Source organism: Acinonyx jubatus, chromosome A2, assembly GCF_027475565.1.
Source record: "Acinonyx jubatus isolate Ajub_Pintada_27869175 chromosome A2, VMU_Ajub_asm_v1.0, whole genome shotgun sequence".
NCBI classification, from domain to species: domain Eukaryota; kingdom Metazoa; phylum Chordata; class Mammalia; order Carnivora; family Felidae; genus Acinonyx; species Acinonyx jubatus.
Window position 1 is genome coordinate 56,925,210 of NC_069383.1, and position 24,840 is coordinate 56,950,049.

Below are 24,840 nucleotides of genomic sequence, written 5' to 3' on the forward strand. Positions count from 1 at the left end.
ATTCTTCCACGGATGCCTTGAATATTTCATCCTGAAAGTTAGGAACCAAAAGTCCTCAGCCAATACTAAGCAGTTCAGTAAACAGCTGCTGCTATGCTATGCTGCTGCTTGGGCCACAGGGCATTTTTGAATAATTGAGTTTAAGCTTAAATAATGATCAGATGCCTGTAGAAACCTCCTGAGAGACATCAGACTTAACAAAGAAACAGAGGTTTCATCAAAGTACTGATTCTATACCATTTTAGGCATGTTGTATAAAAGTTAAACTATGAAGGAAATTAAGTATCTTTTTAACTTTTGCATTACTTCAGGTAAAATACCTATTTTAAATGAATCATCCATTGTGGATCAGCTATTTCTGCAGTGTCTTGATTTGGTAACTTAGAAATTATCTAATATTTTTTAAAATCACTGAAATCATCTCAGTTTTATTTAATTTCTGAGAAATTCTAGTTTTAATTTTTCAACATAGCTTATTCTTTTTTAAGCTCTATACAATATGTATAATGACATCTGCAAGCCAAATTTCTTATTTGTTTTAGGAAATAGAATAATTACCTTTTTCCACTTAAGAAGTATTTGAGAAGTTCAATATTTTTCTATCCTCAAGCCTCTACTCTTAGGGCTAGAACTGAAGATTACAATACATATTTTCTTTTCGGCAACAGTAAAAGTTGGGGTGGGAGTAGGAAAGATTCAAAGAGAGAAAAGCTTAGACTGTTAGTAGATTCAGGGGAAGAGATAACAAGTCAAACTTACTACTCAAAGAAAGCACAAAGTATATATCTCTGGTCACCATCTAAAAAAGATGCAGGGGATGGATTGGGGCAACAAATAAGTGCCAGACACTGTGTTAAACATTTTAGAAACATTACCTAATTTATTCCTCATGTACTATTAGTCACTTTAACAAAAGAGGAAACTGAGCTTCAGAGAGGTTAAGTAATTCGAACAGTTACACAGTTGATAAGACACGGAACTGGGATTTCAATCAAAGTCAACCCTAGATAATAGATTTTGATATGGATGGAATTGTGTTCTCCCCAAATTCAAATGATGAAGATCTAACCCCAATTTGACCATATTTGCAGATAGGGACTTTAAAGAGGCAATATGACTGGTGTCCCTGTAAGTAGAGAAAGAGACACCAGTTATGTGCACACGCAGAGAAAAAGCCATGTAAAGACAGAGTGAAAAAGTGTCCATCTGCAAACCACAGAGATAGGCCTGAGGAGAAACCAATCCTGCCTGCAACTTGATCTTTAATTTCCAATCTCTAGCACTATTAGAAAATACCTATTTTTTAAAACAACATAGAGTTGACGAAATCTTCACTGCTGTCAGGGATAGGATAAAGATATATTTTTCTATCCTGGGCATTAGCATCTTAACAATAAATGGGGAATGATTGTTTAAAAAGCTAATCAAGAGGCACCTGGGTGGCTCAGTACATTAAGCGTATGACTTCAGCTGAGGTCACGATCTCACGGCTCACAAGTTCGAGCCTCTCGTCGGCTCTGTGCTGATGGCTCACAGCCTGGAGCCTGCTTCAGATTCTGTGTCTCACTCTCTCTCTGCCCCTCCACCATTTGTGCTCTCTCTCTCTTAAAAATAAACAAACATGGGGCGCCTGGGTGGCTTGGTCAGTTAAGCGTCCGACTTCGGCTCAGGTCATGATCTTGCGGTCCGTGGGTTCGAGCCCCGCGTCGGGCTCTGTGCTGACAGCTCAGAGCCTGGAGCCTGTTTCAGATTCTGTGTCTCCCTCTCTCTCTGCTCCTCCCCTGTTCATGCTCTGTCTCTCTCTGTCACAAAAATAAATAAACGTTAAAAAAAATTTTTTTTAAAATAAATAAAAAAATAAACAAACACGATGATTCCTAAACCAGAGAGAGACCCAGTAAAAAAAGAGAACTACAGGCCAATATCCCTGATGAATATGGATGCAAAAATTCTCAATAAGATACTAGCAAATCAAATTCAACAGCATATAAAAAGAATTATTCACCATGATCAAGTGGGATTCATTCCTGGGATGCAGGGCTGGTTCAACATTTGCAAATCAATCAACATGATACATCACATTAATAAAAGAAAAGAACCATATGATCCTGTCAATCGATGCAGAAAAGGCATTTGACAAAATTCAGCAAACTTACTTAATAAAAGCCCTCAAGAAAGTCGGGATAGAAGGAACATACTTAAACATCATAAAAGCCATTTATGAAAAGCCCACAGCTCACATCATCCTCAATGGGGAAAAACTGAGAGCTTTTTCCCTGAGATCAGGAACACGACAGGGATGCCCACTCTCACCACTGTTGTTTAACATAGTGTTGGAAGTTCTAGCATCAGCAGTCAGACAGCAAAAGGAAATCAAAGGCATCAAAATCGGCAAAGATGAAGTTAAGCTTTCACTTTTTGCAGACGACATATTATACATGGAAAATCCGATAGACTCCACCAAAAGTCTGCTAGAACTGATACATGAATTTAGCAGAGTTGCAGGATACAAAATCAATGTACAGAAATCAGTTGCATTCTTGTACACTAATAATGAAGCAACAGAAAGACAAATAAAGAAACTGATCCCATTCACAATTGCACCAAGAAGCATAAAATACCTAGGGATAAATCTCACCAAAGATGTAAAGGATCTGTATGCTGAAAACTATAGAAAGCTTATGAAGGAAATTGAAGAAGATATAAAGAAATGGAAAAACATTCCTTGCTCATGGACTGGAAGAATAAATACTGTCAAAATGTCAATACTACCCAAAGCTATCTACACATTCAATGCAATCCCAATCAAAATTGCACCAGCATTCTTCTAGAAGCTAGAACAAGCAATCCTAAAATTCATATGGAACCACAAAAGGCCCCGAATAGCCAAAGTAATTTTGAAGAGGAAGACCAAAGCAGGAGGCATCACAATCCCAGACTTTAGCCTCTACTACAAAGCTGTCATCATCAAGACAGCATGGTATTGGCACAAAAACAGACACATAGACCAATGGAATAGAATACAAACCCCAGAACTAGACCCACAAACGTATGGCCAACTCATCTTTGACAAAGCAGGAAAGAACATCCAATGGAAAAAAGATAGTCTCTTTAACAAATGGTGCTGGGAGAACTGGACAGCAACATGCAGAAGATTGAAACTAGACCGCTTTCTCACACCATTCACAAAAATAAACTCAAAATGGATAAAGGACCTGAATGTGAGACCGGAAACCATCAAAACCCTAGAGGAGAAAGCAGGAAAAGACCTCTCTGACCTCAGCCGCAGCAATCTTTTACTCGACGCATCCCCAAAGGCAAGGGAATTAAAAGCAAAAATGAACTACTGGGACCTTATGAAGATAAAAAAGCTTCTGTACAGCAAAGGAAACAACCAACAAAACTAAAAGGCAACCAACGGAATGGGAAAAGATATTTGCAAATGACATATCGGACAAAGGGCTAGTATCCAAAATCTGTAAAGAGCTTACCGAACTCCACACCCGAAAAACAAATAACCCAGTGAAGAAATGGGCAGAAAACATGAATAGACATTCTCCAAAGAAGACATCCAGATGGCCAACAGGCACATGAAAAGATGTTCAACGTCGCTCCTTATCAGGGAAATACAAATCAAAACCACACTCAGATATCACCTCACGCCAGTCAGAGTGGCCAAAATGAACAAATCAGGAGACTATAGATGCTGGCGAGGATGTGGAGAAACGGGAACCCTCTTGCTGCAAACTGGTGCAGCCACTCTGGAAAACAGTGTGGAGGTTCCTCAGAAAATTAAAAATAGACCTACCCTCTGACCCAGCAGTAGCACTGCTAGGAATTTACCCAAGGGATACAGGAGTACTGATGCATAGGGACACTTGTACCCCAATGTTTATAGCAGCACTCTCAACAACAGCCAAATTATGGAAAGAGCCTAATGTCCATCAACTGATGAATGGATAAAGAAATTGGGGTTTATATACACAATGGAGTACTACGTGGCAATGAGAAAGAATGAAATATGGCCCTTTGTAGCAACGTGGACAGAACTGGAGAATGTTATGCTAAGTGAAATAAGCCATGCAGAGAAACACAGATACCATATGTTTTCACTCTTATGTGGATCCTGAGAAACTTAACAGAAACCCATGCGGGAGGGGAAGGTAAAAAAAAGAGCTTAGAATGGGAGAGAGCCAAAGCATAAGAGACCCCTAAAAACTGAGAACAAGCTGAGGGTTGATGGGGGGTGGGAAGGAGGGGAGGGTGGGTGATGGGTATTAAGGAGGGCACTTTTGGGATGAGCACTGGGTGTTGTATGGAAACCAATTTGATAATAAATTTCATATATTGAAAAAAATAAAATAAAATAAACAAACATGAAAAATGTTTTGAAATTAAAAAATAAAAAATAAAAGGTTAATCAGGTTTTATAAGTAGATGTTTTTGTTTTGTTTGTTTTGTACGTGTTTCTTTTCTTTCCTCTGGATTTCCTTGCAGTAGGCTAGTTACATGATGTTCCATATACAGGATGACTGTGAAACTTGGAAAACAATCAATAACTTCATGGGATACCTGAGCTATTATTTAGGAAGACCCTATATTTATATAGCTACTGGTAAACAATGATTTCTGTTGTTGAAGCTAGCCAGTCTGTGGTGTCTTTATATGGCAGCCTGAGCAGACAAATGCAGATAAGAACTAAAAAAAGATTTTCTATATTGTTTGTTCTATAGATCTCTTCTTAATGATATAGGATGAGAACTAGTGTTAAGAGCCATGAGCGCAGTGCCAAGGGTGTATCGTCACACATCTGACACATAATAGATCCTTAATAAATGTGTGCCAAAAGAATCAATTAATGGATGAAAATAAGTCAATTCTATAGTGATATATTTCTTGACAGGGTTTGACTCTGGCTAAAATGTAAAAATAGTTTCCCCATTCAAGTCCTGCATTACATCACTGATTTCATGAAGAACATGTTTCTTTAGTTAGCACCACACCTAGATCTATAGCTTTCATTTGCTAGCATTAGGTTCCTCCTTTCTCTAGCTTGATAACCAGCAACATCTGGGGCGCCTCTAGGGCCCCCAACCTCTGTCATGGTATACCCCTACTCATCATAGAACTTCCAGGTCTTAACTATTTGCCCTAAGAAGACAAGACATCCCTGTAAGTCTTTGTCAACCAGATCCCCAGTATCAAGTTAATGGGAGCCTGCTTTATGATCGCTCCAGAAAAACTGATTTTTTAAAGCTATTTTAGGGGTGCCTGGGTGGCTCAGGTCATGATATCATGGTCTGTGAGTTCAAGCCCTACCTCAAGCTCTGCACTGACAGTTCAGAGCCTGCTCCAGATCCTCTTCTTCCTATCTCTACCCCTCCCCCAAACACACCTTCTCACTCTTTCAAAATAAATAAATACACTTAAAAAAATCTGTTTTAAATTTAGATAAAGTATTACCACATAGTAATACCATATTTGACCCCCAAAGGAGATGATAAAGTATGTTTCATTAATTACCTCTACTTCAGAGATAAAGAAATTGAAGCCTAGAAAAATTAAATTATTTGCCCCTTTGTAGTCACACAGGATCTTATCATTCAAAGTGTGGTTCATGGATCAGCAACATTGACATCATATGGGTAAGAGATGCAGAATTTCAGGCCCCATCCAGTTCTGTTGAATCAGAGACAATGTGGAGACTTGAATCCAAATGTTCTAATCTCTAAATCAAGTTTCTCTGTGTATCTCATTACAAGGGCTTCTGAAAACAATCTCCATATCTTTCTTACTAGTCTCCCTAAACTGCCACGATTCTAACGGGAGAACATTAGCTGGGTAGTATGTCAGATGGGACCTGAAGGTTTCAGGACTTTGAAGAAGATTTAAAATCATACCTTTGAGGCAGCAGCTTCTTTATTCTTTGCAAAACAAGACCTAATGAGGGCCACCCATCAGAATGCAGTAGGTCCATTCACTACACAGAGTTGCCACTGATAACCTACATCACCATATTTGATCCTCATAATAATGCAATGAGAGAGGCCCAACTGTCCCCATTTTAAAGATGAAGAAACTGTGGCTAAGATAAGTCAAATAACTATAAGATAGAGTTTACATTGCTGATTTCTCTGACTCTAGAGCTCAGTGGAAAGACATACACCCTAAAGCCATAAAACCACTCAAGGAAGGTTCCTCGTTATTCAGGTAGCAGTACTTCAGAATCCCTTGAAAGCCCTCTGTAATCTGGGCGATTCCTGTAGGAGTATGTTGACAGTCATATTTCTGGGCCAGGGACCTACGGTATTCTTCATTGTATTCTTTGGTTGGCTCTGCAGCCTTTAACAATGGCCTCCTCCCTTCTCCCATGTGATACAATATGCCTGTTCTTTGAATGTATATATTCATTTCATGTTAGATGTTCTGCTGAAATCCTGAGACTTTTGAAATGGAGCTGGGATGGATTTATGATGACAATGTGTGGGTAAACCCACATGCTTTCTCTCTTTTGTTCAACACTAAGAGGAACACATGAATGACAGCCCACTCCCTTGGGATCACTTGTAGGTTATAATGCCCACACCTTAGCTTTTTTAGTCATGGTGAGATGAAAAAGAAATAGAGAAGCTATAGGGAGGACCTTCAGATTCCAAGTAAAACCATGGATATGATGAATGAATACTGTGACCGATATTCCATATGGAAAGAAGGCGTGAACTATTAATGAAGCAGCTGGAAGAGACAAGGGGCATGCCATGTACATTAATGCTCTACCATAACCCCCCTCCCAGTATGATCAACTGCTTTCTGACAGCCCTGACCTTACATGTACAATTTCTAGTCACTCTTCATCTTCACAAAAATATCCCTTTGCTATTTATGTGCCTCTGATGAGAATAAGCATAGGAACATATCTGTTGTGGCTGTGCTGCATCTTACGATTCTGATTCTTATTTAAGGTACTGGTGGACTCAAGGATTTCCCAATAATGCATGAATTACTTTGGGTTATGTGGTCAATCAAAGAATCTCAGAGTCCTTATTCCTATTCATAGTAATTGGCTGGTCAGTCCCACCAAGACTGAATTAGAGATATAGCCAAGTAAGACCATCTCAGTATTTTCCTACTACTTCATTTAATCTGGTGAACACGCTATGGAAAGTATATTTCATAATATGCTAATCCTTGTAAGTACTGGACAGTGCATGTTAGAGCCCTGTTTCTTCCAAGACAGCTTAATAAAATTAACTCTAACTCCATAGGTGTGTAAAATGAGATTCTATCTTACTCATCCCACAGTGGTTTGGTCCAGTTTCAGAGGTTTTTCATTATTTTAGTTCAAATTACAATGCTGTGTATAGGTGCATAATTTTCACCCCAAATTAATGATGCCTGAGAGCATGGATAATACCTTACAGGAAGTACAATAAAAAAGAAAAGGCTTTCAGCAAAAGAAATAATTGTGCTTTATTATGGCTAGGATTATTCTCATTTGGGAAATGAGTGTTGATAATCATATGAGGTTGAAATTATGGTAAGTTGTGTGTGCACAGTACTGTGGTCAAGAGCTTGGGAATCAGGAGATCTCTACTTCGCCACCTACTAATTGTGTGACTTGAACAAGTTATTCCCTTCTCTGAACCTCAGTTTCCTTTTCTGTAGAGTAGAAAGCCCAAGTTACACCTTTAGTAACAAGACTTCTGGGAATGCTGTGAAGATTAAGACATGAGGTAGGTTATCACTGGAAGCTCCATGTAAAGACAGTGAATCAGTCCAGTTCTACAAGAACCAATAAATAGGTATGTTTTAAAGGGTTCTCTATGGCCCTGCTGGAGAGGTCAGGGCATCTCACCTAATAGATAATCACCTCATCAAGTCAACCTTCTGTACACTATTAGGTTTAAAGTTAAGGGTTATAATTTTACTTAGATGGTTACAGTACAGCTGTAAACAACTTAGCTGAAATTTTTTGTTGGTTCATCCCATTTCATACTGAATATATTAAGAGTATCAGCAACAGAAATTTAATAGTAAACATAGCCCTGGAATTCAGACCCCAAAGCTTGTGCTCCTTGTGCTGTATACACACAGCACACAATTGGCAATGAACAAATAGAGAAGTCATCATCCTTTGCTTCATTCACTAACCTAATGGGATCAATAAATCAGTTATCTTGACTCTCACAGCTCAGATATACATCAGCAGGGACCAGCTGGAGACAACTGAGGACACAATACAATAGTGTCCATTAAAGAAGCAGCTAAAATGCACATGAAAAACCACTGGGAAATATAATACAAATGTCAGGGCATTTTCAATATACTTGAAAATGGCAGGTGTTAGACTATTGTATCTAATTTGCAGCTGCACAATATGGGAAACTATGTCCAAATAATGTTCCCAGGGACTGGGAACCCCAAAGCACATAATGCTGCTAAGATCTGGAGCTACCCAGATGTCTCACAGCCACAGCCTGGATAATTGTGCCCCTACCTTCAAGATCCTCCAAGGTCAGATCTTAAGAGAGATTTCAGGAACTACAGGGTTGCCTGTAATTGAACTTGCCCCCACCTCCACCACCACATTTAAATCCAGGAGTCAAAAAAGTAGGCCGTGAACTCTGTGTGTTCAGGACAGAACCCTATCCCAAGATGGTCACATCTTCATAGGTAGGAGTGAAGATGGGGACCCAGAAACTCTGAGCAGTCTTGACAAGCCTACCCTCGTGATCCCTGTTATCCCTCCTTAATTTAGTCACCACAAGAAGCCAGGACTCCCAGGTCATCTGTCACCCAGAAATGCTGATCTCCAAAAGGTAACACTTTCCATTAACCACCAGTTCTGTCCCCAAGCTCCACCAGATTTCATACTGTCTTCCTTCCTTGCTTTCTTTTCTGCAGAATATTCATCATTACACACACATATCTGAACTAATGCATATTTGCTTATCTGTCTCCCCCATCAGGATAGAATTTTTTTTCTGTTTTACTCATTGCTGTACTTATAGTTTCTTAGCATATAGTAAGCCCTCAGTATACATTTATTGTGTAAACAAGTGAATAAGTGAGTGAATAAATTCTGCCCGAAGCTGTGAGTATATTACATCTAAAGGCCAATTCGTTTTGTGTGTTTGACTTCTTTCTTCTTTACTTGCTTTTAATGGAATAGTGAGCTGATGCTAGAGAGTGCATTCACTTGCTAGCTCTCAAAATGAAGATTTGATGCCTCTAAGAAACCTGAGACAGGAAAGCTGTCTTGCATAAATCTTTCATTAGAAAAATGACTTTGGATTTTGTTCAATTAAGAGACCAGATATTTTGCCTTCAGTCCATATCATCATGGACTCTCAGGTCTTTCTCACAAAGTTGATGAACAGCAATAGAGGAAGCTTAACACAGTGTACAAGTGATAAGCCTAATAAGGGATATGATTGAGAACTGATAAGAAAATAAAAATTTTTAAATAAGAATATGAGGCTAGAGTTGCTCCATACTTAGCACACAGGATGCTCTCAAAACCTATTTTTTTAATGGATAAATGAATAGATGTTGACATGTCTGGAAGAGGGGCAATAGGTTAATTAAAAAGTCATCTACTTAGTAGCAAAGAATTTCACTACTTTTAGGCCTTGTTTTCATTTCTTTGAATGGCCACACTTCAAAATGGTACAGGATCATTTTAAAGGATATCTACATGTGCCCATAGTAAACATTAATTAGAGGCCATATAAATCATATTAGTTAGAATATGGTAACAAAATAAATTAACCAAATGATTTTGGGTGTATATCATTCTCAAATGTATTAGTGTTTTAACAGTCTTCATTAAAAAATGATTCAATGTATGCTTTGTTTATAAGATACTGCTTACTCTTTCAAGTTCTTAATTTTAATTATTCTATATCTTAAGAGAAGACGTTGTACAGTAATAATGATGTTGCTTGCCTATGAGTCAGGAGCTATGGGTTCTACCCAGGAGTGTGGAATGGTTAAGTCCTAGGGACTCTGCCATGAACTGATTGCTATGGCTCATGCATTCAGCCAACTAATTTATTTAAGTTTTGGACTTTGAAATATATGAAAATTTAGAAATTATGCTTTACTAAACTTTCTGTCAAAATACTTAACAAAGAAAAATCCAATAGGCTGTATCAATATTCTGCATTGGACATTAGTTTGTCATAGAGATTAATATTGGGATCAGGATCCAGGGTAGAGATGTGACAAATAAAAATATTAATGAAGTTTTTTCACATCAAAATGAAAAGGTGAGATGGGCCAGGATTTAGGTCTATTTTAAGCTGCACAACATAGAAGCTGACCAAAGATTCCTTTTCTTCTAAGTACTATTTTGTTTGTCAACTCTAAGTGTTCACCTGACCTCAGGCCTTATGTTTTCTTGACAATAGAAGTGGCAACCAACTTATGATTGTATATTTGAATTTATTCAAGTATGTTTTAATTTCTCAGAGCTTTTGTTTCACAGAACTATAAATTTCTTGAATTAGAAGCTTAATGTTCACCAAACCCATTTACCTTTAGGAATAGCATAATCTAAGTTTCAATTTCTTTAGAGAAAATTATTACAGACAAGAGAAAGATTATAGAACAAGAAATTCCAGAAATTGGTATGTTTTCTTCTTCTCTGCTATTGACAGTACTTTGGTTGATTGACAGTGTTGCTCATACAGTTTTTTATAGGTGTTGTGGTCCCAAGAATGTAAAAAACACATGTGTAAGGCTTTGATGATGGCATTTTTAAGCTATCTCATGTTGACAACAGAAGAATTTTAATAGCTTTGTTATATACATGTGTACTTTAAATAGGAAAATGAAATTGGAACTTGAAAATGCATCCTGTTGTGCTTAGCCATAAAGTCAAAGCAATAGAAAGAATTTAATCACAAATGAGATGCTACAGTGAAGTGAACTGAGGAGGAACTTAAGGTTTTCATTTCTAATTGCCCTCTTTCCTGCCATGAACACCAGATACTTAAAGATTATATGCCATTTTACATTTTGTAGTAAACACAGAGTAACATATAAATGTTTATCTCTGTAGGGAATGCCATCTACTTCCCTGTAACTATTATTGAGTATATACAATTAGCATACTCTATGCAATACTGGAAACATCCTTTGTTATTTAGAAGGCATCTCCTAGCTTGCATAATATTTTGCCCCACACCTAGAGCAACATGATCTTTTTGTGGAATCCATAACATGAACCAAAATTCTGAAACAATTTCATTAGGGCAGCTTATCAGTGTTACTTTTTCCAGGTGCCGAGTGGTATTCCTGCTAGTATCATTTGCATCCAGTTTAAAAATAATGAAAATCCAAATGGGAAAGGGGAGATGGGAAAAAGAGAAATCCCAAATCTTAGTGGGTCCTCTTATTATGCTGGAGGGAAGAGGGCTGTGATGCCTCTCTGATAGCGGCAGCGGAGGAAATGAAGCACTGATTGCAAGCTACGTTTGAGCTGAACATTAATACAAGGGAAATCAACATAATCCTGATTACCGCATGTGAGAAACAGATGCCACCCCCAACTCTGCAGATGTAAGTGCCTGCTTAGGACAACTGGATGGGAACAGCACATAATGTGTGCACTTACGATAAGGAACATATAAATTTTGGCATAAACATTAGGTGTTGTTGTTGCTTAAGGGAAAAAAATTCCCTCCTAATCAGCAATAGCTTGATGCAATTTTTAATAATATGGTGTGTTATTATGACCTAAACAATTAATGTCTGGACGTGTAGCCCTACCTCATACTCATAACCACCCCCCATACACATGCACATACTCATACAAATATATTCATTCCTAATTGTTCTTGAAAATTTATTTACCTTATGACTACTTGAATAGTTTCAACATCACTCTTCTTTCTTTTCTGTTCTGGAAGCCCCCTCCATTGTGTTTCTACAGCACAACATTTGTCCAAATCAGCCCAATGAATAGGCTATGAGCAAATGAGAAAAGTGGCCTTGTCTCATCAGTAACTACATTCCTGCACCTTATCTAATTACTGGCACAAAGTGATTTTTCCTACCCTTTACTCTTCATACGATAGCATTTGTTATGCCTTCTAAAATACTGATTGTGTTTCTAAGAAGACCACTCTGAAGAGCAGGATAAAAATATATTAGTCTAGTATTTCTGTTACGTTGAATTTAACGATCTGTCTATAGATTTGGTCAGAAAATAAATAATCTCCTGATATTATAACACAATAAAGAAAGTCAGAGAGGTCCTTTAAAAGACTTGCCACTAGATTTTTTTTTTTTTACTGTTATTGGGGAAGAACCAATGTAATGTAATAAATGGGTAAAATGATATAAAGATACAAATGTAGTATCAAATTGACAATTTGATACTTTTGAACGTATGTACATATATAATACTTATATATACATAAATATTATATATCAGGGGGAAGAGCTTAGATTATAAATATGACAGAATGAAAGAGAATTTGAGACATTTCATCCAAACCTGCCTCCTATACAGCAAGTATAGTTAGAACATAAATGAAATGTATGCTGAAAACCTCAGGCAATGGAAATGAGCCTTAAATTACCTCCCCACAACCACCTAATCCTTCTCCCCATCTCCCCCTCTCCAAATCACACAAATGATATCTCTAACCTCCACAGTGTGTCAGATTTAGGAGTTATCAAATAGAATACGGGCAGAGTAAAAGTTTGTAATAAAAATCCAGCTTTGTGTTCACAGATTGACTGAGTTGCTGCCAGAGAAGGTGCCTTGATAAAACCTCACAGGGCCTCATTTTTGGCACATCTTTGACCAGTTAGGCGGGCCCAGATTCTGCCCATGCTCAGCAATTCCTCATTCCTCCTAGGAAATTGTTCTGCCTCTTCCACAGCTCCTCCTCCTCCAATCAAGGGTCTGACACTGCCCATTGACCACGTTTATTTTTCTGCCTTTTGGCACCAGGAGCCTGTCTGTTGTAGGATAAAAGTGGAATTCTCTGCTGTCTGCAGGGCTTTCCCCAGGGAACAGAGCATGAAACCCAAACTTATATATAAAATCATATCCTGTTTGCAAACATCATATTCCCTTTGCTTCTCACTAATCTGGTCCTGTAAACCCCAGCACAGCTTGAGAGCCCATTCCTCATCTAAACAAATGCCATAAGCCCCTTTATACTTTTACAACCATGTCAAAAAATAATATTGCCTGCCAATAGTGATGTGATTGGAGTTGCCTCCTCCGAGCCATAAAAGAAGTGCAGAGTCTGTTATCAATTTCTCTAAGTGTATCATGGGAATTATGGGTCGATTCAGTTCCAAGTTATAAATGACAACTCAAAAGCCGCAGAAGTGTTTGAAGTTGGGAGCTGATGACGACATTATCATAAAAGCCTGCTCGTCCTTGCTTTTGTGGTTTTTTTTGTGGCCTATCAAGTGAAGAGGGAAAAATAAAGCTGAGAAATTATTTCAAGATTTCTTCACACAGCAGCAGGTCAGATGGCTAGAAAAATGATCACTATTTTTAGTGATATACCCTTAGGAGTGAGAACTAAAGTGGTCCTGCACTGGGTTTTATTTTCAGAGTCCCTTAATTATTTATGCCATTATACAATGACCAAGTCCTGTGATTTGGTAAAATGCTCTCTGCAACTGATGCATTTTCTGCAGTGCAATCACATGTTAATGAGAAATGAGTCATGCCCTAGTAACTAACAAAATGAGAACCAAACACAAAGAAATTAGAAACCCTTGAGATTGTTGCTCAAAGTGTAATTCTGGAAAATATACCTGAAAGAAACTTAAGTACCATTTGCCCTTTGAGCAACTTAGCCAACACTGTCAAATTTTCATATGCAGAGTATACTTATCATGATGAGCACTGGGTAACGTACTGAATTGTTGAATCACTATATTGTACACCTAAATCTAATAAAATACTGTATCCTAACTATACTGGAATTTTAAAAACTTTAAAAAAGTATTACATACAATTTTAGGGGCAAATTTAATAAGTAGGGATTTTCTGATTTCACAATATCCCAGGTATTCTCCTCAAAATCCAGTCAATCCATTAGCCTTCAGCAGGTATATATTAAAGCCATCTAGTAGCAAGTATATATTCCAGGAACTAGAGTTTCCTTTAACAATTGGGGAGCACTAAGTATTTTAGGATTCAAACTAATGGGTCCATCTTAGATGATCTGAACTAGAAGAGTGCCTTAAGACAGGGCAATTTCAGTGGTTTCCAAGTTCTCTGGGAAGAGAGCTTATGAAGTTGGACCACTCTCAGTTCATACTGGGTATCTTTGTATACTCTGTATGTCTAGAACTGTCCCAAAGGTAAAAATTTAGACTGGTAGAAACACAAAGGATTCAGAATTTCTCTTAGGACTTGTATCAAAACCCAAAATCTGAGGGGTAAGGAGGTTTCTGAATGCCTCAGAACACAATTTGGTCTCTGGAAGAAAAAAAAAGCCAAATCAAACTAGTTTTTTTTTTTTTTTTTAATGTTTATTCATTTTTGAGAGGAGAGAGACAGAGACAGAGTGTGAGAAGGGGAGGGGCAGAGAGTGAGGGAGACACAGAACCTGAAGCAGGCTCCAGGCTTTGAGCTGCCAGCACAGAGCCTGATGCGGGGCCCAAACCCACAGACTGTGAAATCATGACCTCAGCAGCAGGCGGACACTCAACCAACTGAGCCAACCAGGCGTCCCAAACTAGTTCTTTACAGTTTCAACATGGACAAGCTTGTGCATGCACATGCATGCATAACACACACGTTCACACTCACCAGTGTGAACCTTCAGAAGACCAATAGGCCAATCTAATAAAGAGAAGTGCCTCTCTCCAGCCCTCTTCAATACTGATGAAGTCAAACTAATCCAGTCTTCCTCCTCCCCTCTGTCTGCCAAAGCTACATTTACCTACCACCACTGCTGTCACCAAGGATTAAGACAGTGCTTGGAAACATTATGAAGGACTTATTTTATGACACTCACTTTGCTTTATGTTGGACATACAGGGACAAAAGCAGCAGTGACCCTTCATTCCTTGGGCACTTCTAAGAATTTACTAGAACAGTTCGAGCTAAAGAATAAGAAGCTACCTTGGTATGAGTTTAAGCAGTTTGAATAGAGGTACTTTGTGTTCAAGGGATAATATAGTATAGGCACAACCCAAGTCAGACTTGGGAGGTGGATCCTAAGGAGCTGTCCTCATTTCAGCTCTGCGTCATGTATTAAATGTAAAGGAGTGGGAGTTTGATGACCATCACTCTTTTAACAGCTTTGATTTCCTCCCTATCATTGAATCTTCTAAGTAGCCATTAGCTTTGTTTCATTCTTTACCTCATTTTCAGGTACTCAGCCATTCTCTTAAAATGGGCACTTGGGATGTTAAAAAATAATGACAAAGCCAATGCCATCCGTTGTCAATGAAACCTAATTTAAAAGTCAGTTTATCCTCTGCTTTCTAGAATAATTTTGCAAGTTCCTGGCTTCACAGTGGGTTTGCTAAAAGTAAGGAGGGTTTAATGTAGGATAGTGATTATACTGAGCTCAAGGTCAAAAAGTGAAGCTCACTGGTGAGCTGCCACAAAAGGAACATTACATCAGCCACAGTGCTGCAATGCTAGGCTCCAGGGACTAGCCTACTGAAGACAAACGGCATGGAAAGAACAAATAAGCTCTTTTAGAACTCCTGCACATGGACACGCACATCAACCTCATACTTTTAGACTTTTACCCGTTACTGTGTGACTTCAGGAAAATAAGGTCATTTCTCTGAGCCTTCAGTTTCTCATCTGCAAAATGGTATTAATAACTATTTTACAAAACTGGTATAAACCTGGTATAATGTTAGCAAACTATAAATTCCAAGCAGATTTTGGTTCTTGTAGCTGCCATTTATATTTCTGAAGAGGATAGAATCATAGGTGAAGAAACAAAAAGATTATCCTTGTTAAATCTAGAGTCACTAAAATGAAAGAATTAACTGAAAATATGTATGATTTCCCTGTATAAAATTTAGTGATAGTAAAATATTGCCTAAAATATGGCACACACAGTTCTTTCCCTTCAATGTCCAAGAAACTTAATTGACTTAAATTCCTCAGTCCTTGAAACCTGATCTAGAAATATGCTCTCCTAATATGACTTAGTACTTAGTTCTACAAGATGACAACTTGTTACTGGTAAGGGTTAACTGTAAATAGATTGCAGGTTAAAGGATATGTTCTAACCATCCACCAAAACGTAGCACGTTTTCTTCGTATATTTAAACAAATTTGTCCTTGAAATGTGGTATAAATATGCTGGGTCAAAAAAGGCTTTGTTAATTATGGCGACAAAAATGGCCCCAGGGTTCACAAATAAAGTGTGCCACAATGCAAAGCACTTTGTGAAGTCTATGCCATTTTCACCAGGAATATTAGGTATTTGCGTACTCAGTAGGAGTCTCTTGAAAATTGAATTCTGCTGCAAAACAGTTGAATCCTTTTGTGTTACCTTTTTTCCAGCTACATAAGTCTAGCAAAGTTGGCTTTGTGGATATGCTATCTGTGCAGTCACACAGAACTGTAGATTTAAAAGGCCCTGCACTTGGATTAATTCACTGTTGTCACCATCTTGAAATTCTTAGTAAGTTTTGCACACAGGGATATGCATTTTCATTTGGAATTGAGCCCTATAAATTCTGTAGCCAGTCCTGAAGTTTATGATAACTTTTACTGAGAAATGGCTTTACCCATAACCACAATGATAAATCAAAGGATTTTTTTTGGTAGTTTATGTTATTTAAAAGCAGCAAACAAACTCATACTTACCCCAAGTCCACCACAAGGTAATGAAGAAAAGAACTTTTGAGAGGCGTCACCTACACATTAAGAAGACATGAAAAAATATATAAATTGGGAATACAATTATACTTTTAAAAATTTTGGTGTTTAATAACACATGATATGTCACATAGTATTTATCACTTGATTCAGAAGAAAAGTAATCAAATTTTAGATATGCAAGAACTCAAAGCAAATGAATATAATTATTATTACATGTAGAGTCTACTGCCCTATGTGAAAACACACACCTATGAAATTTGAGTCTCCAGATTGTTTTGGCTAGCCTACACATCAATTAATATATCATAATATGTTTTTTATTTATAGTTTACTTAAAATAACTAAGCTATTCTGAGTGTATCCCTCTCAAGTGATGTCTTAAGACAAAGTTTCTGAAATACACTGTCCTTTTCTTAAAAAGTTTAAATATTAAAACATCTATTCAAATACACAGACTTATTAATTTTTACTTCAGATATAACTAAGACAAAGTATACTTGTCTTAAGTATAAGCCTCTTCAAAATCCAAATTTTTAAAAATAAAAACACTATAAAAAGGATAACCTTGGGGCATCTGGGTGGCTCAGTTGGTTAAGCATCCGACTACAGCTCACAGTTTGTGAGTTCGAGCCCTGCATCAGACTCCGTGCATACAACTCAGAGCCTGGAGCCTCCTTTGGATTCTGTATCTCCCTCTCTCTCTCTCCCTGCTCCTGCTCGTGCTCGTGCTCTGTCAGTCTCTCTCTCTCTCTCTCAAAAATAAATAAATATTAAAAATTTGTTTAAAAGTAAAAAGGATAACCTTTAGGGGAAATCTATACAATATAAACACATATATATCTTCTTTAAAATATATACCAAAATCTTACCTGTGATTGTCTCTTGGAATTGGTATTTCATGGAATTTTTAATCATTTTGTTCACCTGAATTTTTATTTTCTACATTATCTAGTACATTAATAGAGAAAACAAAAATATTTACTCCCTACACCTCCTTGCAAAGTAATTAAAGGAAAAGGCAATGGTCATTTCTGTATCATAGTCCAATGGCTCTAAAGTGACTCAGGTCAAAGATGTACTGATCACATGTGAAATTTAAATATATAATATTGTATATTTTAATGTCTGAACTCTTCATTCCACAGTCAGTAAAAAGGGGTAATATTACAATGTACTAAATGTACTAAAGAAAATTTACAGTAATTTTTAAAAATTATTAAACTCCAAGAGAATAAATGATAAGCTGCTTAAAGAGAATTTTTATTTAGTAATGTTTATAATACAAAACAACCAAATAATCAATAATTTAAATTGAGTAATGTGTAAAAAATTTTTAATTCACTTAACTGACTGGGTTTATTTTTTAATAATATTATATTGCCTTATTCATGGACTCAGATCTGGCTAGCCACAAGCTAATGAAAACTGGTACTAAGAACGACAGGAATATTAATGCAAAGGAAAACCTTACACTAAAAATGATTGGAGAAAATGTTTTTAAAGTGTCACCTTACACAGTCTAGAGTACTTAAATAGACAAATGGTGCCCATTTTCAAATCTAATCATTTTATAAGCTATAGATGTCTTTCAAGATACAAAGACTGATAGGTCTGGTTATAATGAACTTTTATTTAAATCCTTCCTCCTAAGTCCAGAACATAACTATCAAAAATAGTAGTATTACTTTAAATCAGAAAATCATACAAGTGAATGAATTTCAATTAAATATGCATACACATTGACAGACAGCTCCCACCTGCCAATCTGTGGGGTGGGGGGCGGGAAGGGGAGGCTGGGGGAGAAAGAAGGATATATACAGTGAAAGAAAGGGATAAAGAGAGGGAAGGTATCTTGAGGGTTATAAACTTCTATATATTTGTACATGGCAGCTTCAGTCTGGTCTTGAAGATAGAAGTAAAAAGCCACAAAAATTTAAATTTCATACACACACAAAAAAGGATGAAAGGTTAAACTTTTTAAAAAAAGAGATTATTCACTTAGAATTTGAATTAAGGAAAACAAGTTAAGTTTCTGGATTCACAAGAAAAACTAAGGTACTTCAAAGTGTCATCAAAGTTGATTTTAGTGCTTAACATTAGATCTAACAATGCAACATCCCTGTTTATCTTTCTTTACTCATGTAGCTGGCACAAAATATTGAAATTGCTTCACTGATCCCTGAGAGGTGTCTATGGAATTCCTCATGTGTATCTAAAACTAACTCTAAAATCATCAATTGTATGAATATTATCTCACATTAAATACTAAAAACTAGTAATATGTGGCCAATTTATTTACATTAAAACCATAAAAACTACCAAGATATGGAAGCAGCCCAAGTGTCCATTGATTAGTGAATGGATAAAGAAGATATGGTATATACAGAGAATGGAATATTATTCAGTCATAAAAAGAAACAAATCTTGCCATTCACAATGAAAAGGATGGACTAGAGACTGTAATGCTAAGTAAAATAAGTCAGTCAAAGAAAGACAAATACCATATGATTTCACTCATATGTGGAATTTAAGAAACACAATAAACAAGCAAAGGGAAAAAGAGAGAGAGAGAAAGACAAACCAAGAAACAGGCTTTTAATTATAGAGAACAAACTGATGGTTACAAGAGGGGAGGAGGGTAGGGGAATGGGTTAAATAGATGAGGATTAAGCTGTGATGAACATCAGGTATTGTAATGAACTATTGAATCAATGTATCATACACCTGAACCAAATGTAACACTTTATGTTAATGAACTGGAATTAAAATAAAAACTTAAAAAAAAAGCATGGGGATGGGTGCATTCCAGTAAAATTTCACTGATGGACAATGACAAAAAAATAAAAAGGAAAAGAAAAAAGAAAACAAACCTGTAAAAACTAAGCTATTGATACTTGGTGTTTTCATGGCATACATCATAGGAAACTCCTTTGTCCAGGTTCTAAATTACAGTTTGGCATTTACTTGTAAATCATTACATTTTTAAATTATATATATGTCGACTATTTTGAGAAAATCAGTTTTGCTCAAGTGTAAAATTTCATTACAAAAACAGTGGTATTGCCATGTTTCATAAGTAAACCAGTTTGGAATTGCTGAAGTGTATTTCCTCCTTTCTCTTAAAATGTGGAATAATGGGGACGCCTGGGTGGCTCAGTTGGTTAAGTGTCTGACTTCAACTCACGTCATGATCTCAAGGTTCGTGAGTTTAAGCCCCATGTTGGGCTCTCTGCTAACAGCTCAGAGCCTGGAGCCTGCTTCAGATTCTGTGTCTCCTTCGCTCTCTGCCTTTCCTCCACTCATACTGTCTCTTTCAAATAAATAAAAACATAAAAGAATTTTTAAAAAGTGGCTGTTCATCAGCTTGATAAAATGTGGAATAACAATTGTTTGAAACACCTCTCAAACGCCTATGTGTAAGTTTATCCCAATTATATCCAAAGTACCTAGTCATATGCCTTGATTGATTTATCCTTTAGACCATATTTAATTTTTAGACCATATTTAGAATTTTAACAATTAGGAAAGTTGATTTATCCTTTAGACCATATTTAATTTTTAGACCATATTTAGAATTTTAACAATTAGGAAAGTTTTCTACTGGTTTTCTCTTAACTAAGTTAAACACAATTATCAAAATGGACACAGCTTTTTATCTTTAAATACATGAGTATTTTGATCTCATAAAACCATGAAAGTTCAGTTTGCTTCAACTTTGTGGTAAAATAGGTGTGATTATTAAATCATGTTAAAATAAGGACATTTATTATATAGTATCCATAGCAAAAGAAGTACTTTATGTAAAAGATCTGCATGTGCAGGGGTGCCTAGGTGGCGCAGTCGGTTAAGCGTCCGACTTCGGCCAGGTCACGATCTCACGGTCTGTGAGTTCGAGCCCCGCGTCAGGCTCTGGGCTGATGGCTCAGAGCCTGGAGCCTGTCTCCCATTCTGTGTCTCCCTCTCTCTCTGCCCCTCCCCCGTTCATGCTCTGTCTCTCTCTGTCCCAAAAAAAATAAATAAACGTTGAAAAAAAATTTTTAAAGATCTGCATGTGCAAATATTGATTCCTTCAAAAGAATTCAGGAAAAAAACATATAGATTATATGTTTGGAGTGACTTGCCTTTATATTAATTATATAACTTCAATTCTACTATACAAAGTATTTCTCATCATCAAATTTTGAATGTTTTCTAAAAATTGAGTAGTCTTTATGCGTTCCCATTTCTGTCAGTTTCTCTCCAAGCTACCACTACCCAGTATGCATGCATTCACATGCTCATACACACTCACCCATATGCCTTTACTTCACAAATTTAGGGGTGCCTGCCATTTGTTTTAAAAGGCAGATTGTAAGCATTATAATGGGTAACTGTTAATTTCCCTTTATAATTGCTTTCTAAGATGCCTGCCTACTACATGTCATATACTTGCTTTTGAATTGCTTAGGACCAGTTAACATAAATCACGTAGAAATTGCATTAAATTAGGTGAAAGAGTCCAATAGTTGGGATCTGACATAATAGGTTTGTTTGAAAGAAAGGGACAAGGAAAAGTCCTAAAATGCCCTTTTAGTTAAAATACTTAAAATATGATCCTTTGGCATACATTGCTATGTCATGTATTATTATCCCACTATAAAAGGTTATTAATAAACAATATAATTAATATTAGTTGCTCCAGCTAAATATGGTTTTGTCACAAACTGTTTTCTGAAATCTTCTGTTTCTATCACTCATATAAAGTTTATGCAAAGCTCCGCAACATAAATTTTATTTTAATATCTAATAGTGAATGTTTGAAAATTATATATTAACTAAAAATTGTGTTTATTAGTTTTACACTTCTGCTATCTACTTAACTATTTAATTCCATAGTTAAGGTATGCATTAAACAGATTATACTAAAATTTACAATGCAATCTTACAATAAAATGTAATGTTCTAGGTATAGTAATAATGAGTTGGTACAGTGCCTTTTATATGTTAAGGTCAAAGTAAAAAACTAAAAGACACAAAAGAAATTGGAAAGGTGAAGATAAAATTGCATGAAGAATGTGAAAATCTTTATTTCTTTTAGCTTAAAAATGTAGACAAAGCCAACAATGCATGTATTCTTATAAGATAAAACACAGTGAACAAATACTATTCAAATAAAAGTTAATTTAACAGTAAACATCATAGAACTTGCACTGTCATTTTTTCTAATGCAAGATTTTCTTAATCTATGCTGGTTTCTATTGTAAAGGACTCATTCCACAGAGCAATGCTGTTGGAAAAGCTGATTTTTTTGTCATACTGCTTGCCAAGTATTTTGAACTGACAACAGCATTGACTAATGATAGTGCTGGAATGTGCTATTCTCAGTAGAATGGAGACCCGTACAGACCTAGGAGTGTTCTGGGGTCCAGCTTCTGTCCATCCAGAGGGTTGGTGCCATACAACAGTGAGTGATGTTCAGAATGAACAAGCTGTATTTCCTCCAGGCTGGCTTTTCGACCTTGAATTCGCTGAAAGAAAATAGCAGAAGCCTACAGTACTCCACTAAAAACATTTAGAAGAAAGTAAGACACAAGTCACATTTAAGATGATTAATAATGAACTGAGTTTCATCATGCTGGAATGTGACACTGATTTGCTTAGTAAAGTACCATAATAATATTTGAAAAATGAGTGCATGCAAGGTTCAGAGCCTATGGATTGTTTATGCCTATGCCCAAATGGGCAACTGACATAAAGCATATTGTTCTTTGACATAAAAATAAGTCCATAACAAAGAAATTAAGAGTTAACTCCTTTGTAAAAGTATCAGCTTAAAAACAGAGGTTAAAACAAACAAAAAACCCTAAAAAAAAAAAAAACAACAACAAAAAACCTAGTGGCTACTGTTTAGCTGAGAGGTGAATTCATTAAAATCTTACTTTACATTCACTTGAAGAAGCTGTTAGAACAATTTCTCTATAGTTTCTTAAAGAACATAGTAATATCAACACATTTTAATGTAATCTATTATCACAAAAATGCTGATCACTTCATGTGTGCACCTCATGGAATCATTAATCTAGATCAATGTTACTCAAAGTATGTCCGATACGGTCAGTAACATTTCAGGAATGGTTTGTGAATAGTGTGTGATGAGGTCTATACAGAAATTCAGAGTAAATATTTAGAAACTTATAGTAATTGAAGAAACTATTTTTATATCTATTGAATCTAATAAAATCTTGTCTTCCATTTTTATTCTACTTTTGTAGTAATTTAATGTATTTTATAAAACCATTACTGTGACAGAAGAGGTAAGCAAAAACCAAAACTGCTGTTTAGCCAGAGATAGTCTGACACACTCTCTAGACTCAGTCAATATTTTTATGCACATGCTAGGGAGAGACTTTCATTTCAACAAAGAATGGTGCTTCAACATAGACAAAAGAGCACATTACATGAAACCTCAGATAGTCAATATACGAAGTATTCTTCTTGGCCACATTTCTCAGTTGACATATCTACAAGTCCAATAAACATCATGCTGGTGTATGAAGTTAATTAGCCTTACTTCTGAAAATTGCTGGGCTTCCCAAAATTACCCAGGCAGTATTAATGTATCACTTAAAATACGTATCACAACAAAGCCCTTGTAATGTAACATATTAGTATAAAACTACAGTGAAATTCAAAGAAAATTTGTTCAGGAAATGCTATCCTCTCATGTTCCTGACCATGAAATCACCAGGTGACATGAAAACATTGGGAGACAGCAAGACCTCGCTGAGGACCAGGACAATTCCATATTCAACCTCCCTAATTTAAGGAAAGGTGGTTGCTGTTGATGTTTAAGGAAGCAGGCTGGGAAAATCTCAAATATGCTGATACTTCCTAGGGGTTTACTGGGTAGAGGGCAGAGCTCTGCTTGTCACAGAAAATAAATCATCATGTCACAGTGAGAGAGGAATGGTGGGAGATCCAAGGAGTAAGAACAAGGTAACAGGAATGATGTAAAACAGAAACTTCTTGACACTGCGCTTGTAATGTGCCAAATAAATAAACAAATGCATATGGAATTTTCTTTGTCATAGCATTGAAATTTCCTGTTTTTGACATCCAATTTACATCTCTAGAAAAAAATTTTAAATGCTTGAGAGAAATTATTTCTAGATAGGTACTGAATGCTGAAATTAAACCAGGTAGACAACGCTGAAGACAAAGGAAAATTTAATGATGGCCAACTGGTCAGTCATTGCTCTGATCAATAAACAAACATGTTATTGCCCTAGATGGTTTGCTAGTAAACATTAAATTTGGAAGAGTTTACGGAAGGTCAGAACAACCAAAGAAGAATGGCAAATGATAAGATAAAATAAGCAAGAAAAAGTTCAAAGAAATATTAAAGGTTAACATTTTAACTTTGAGATTTCAGCTGGTGGAAAATCCCCCAAGATAAACAGTGGTAACTCCATGGTCTGAGTCATCTAAAATTGGAATGAGCACAGCACTGGAAACCAGACTGTGGCAACCAGTCTTAGTCTGGCAGAATAATGAACAATGTGAAATGACAGGGCTTCCAAATCTTATTTCTATGAGTCTATGAAATCCACAGCCATTAACATTTCACATGCTGATATAGTGAAACATCTATATCTTAAACAATGTCAATTCTATATCTAACAATCAAACCCACATTTTGGCTACTGTCATAAAGCTTCATTGATTTTTTTCCCTTCCTCTTTTTCTATAAAGTTAGTTTTTCAACTCTGAATTGAAGTTCTACCTCTGGCATAACATTAAATACCATTAATAATAAACATATCTTTAGGTTTTTATAAACTAGTCACATATATTTACATACCATACACTTCATGCTTGTCCCAACTCCTTTTTCATTCTCCCACAATCCCACTTACATTCACGTGGAATGCTCAATCACACATTTCCAAAATAATCTGGTAACAAGATTTAATTATTGATGGTAGCCCAAGCGCTGATAAATCATAGGAGGACACCTGCTG

At 36.4% G+C, this 24,840-nt stretch overlaps 1 protein-coding gene across 23 annotated transcripts in view; it reads right to left on the reverse strand.

Moving 5' to 3' along the window:
* Nucleotides 1–24,840, reverse strand: part of HDAC9 (histone deacetylase 9) — a 739,528-nt gene that overhangs the window by 244,248 nt on the left and 470,440 nt on the right. For all 23 annotated transcript variants that reach the window (XM_053218342.1, XM_053218337.1, XM_053218355.1 and 20 more), the window contains 2 exons: nucleotides 22,227–22,347; nucleotides 16,826–16,875 (listed from right to left, as the gene is read on the reverse strand). In XM_053218342.1, coding sequence (XP_053074317.1) covers nucleotides 16,826–16,875; nucleotides 22,227–22,347 — 171 coding nt within the window. The remainder of the gene's footprint in view (nucleotides 1–16,825; nucleotides 16,876–22,226; nucleotides 22,348–24,840) is intronic.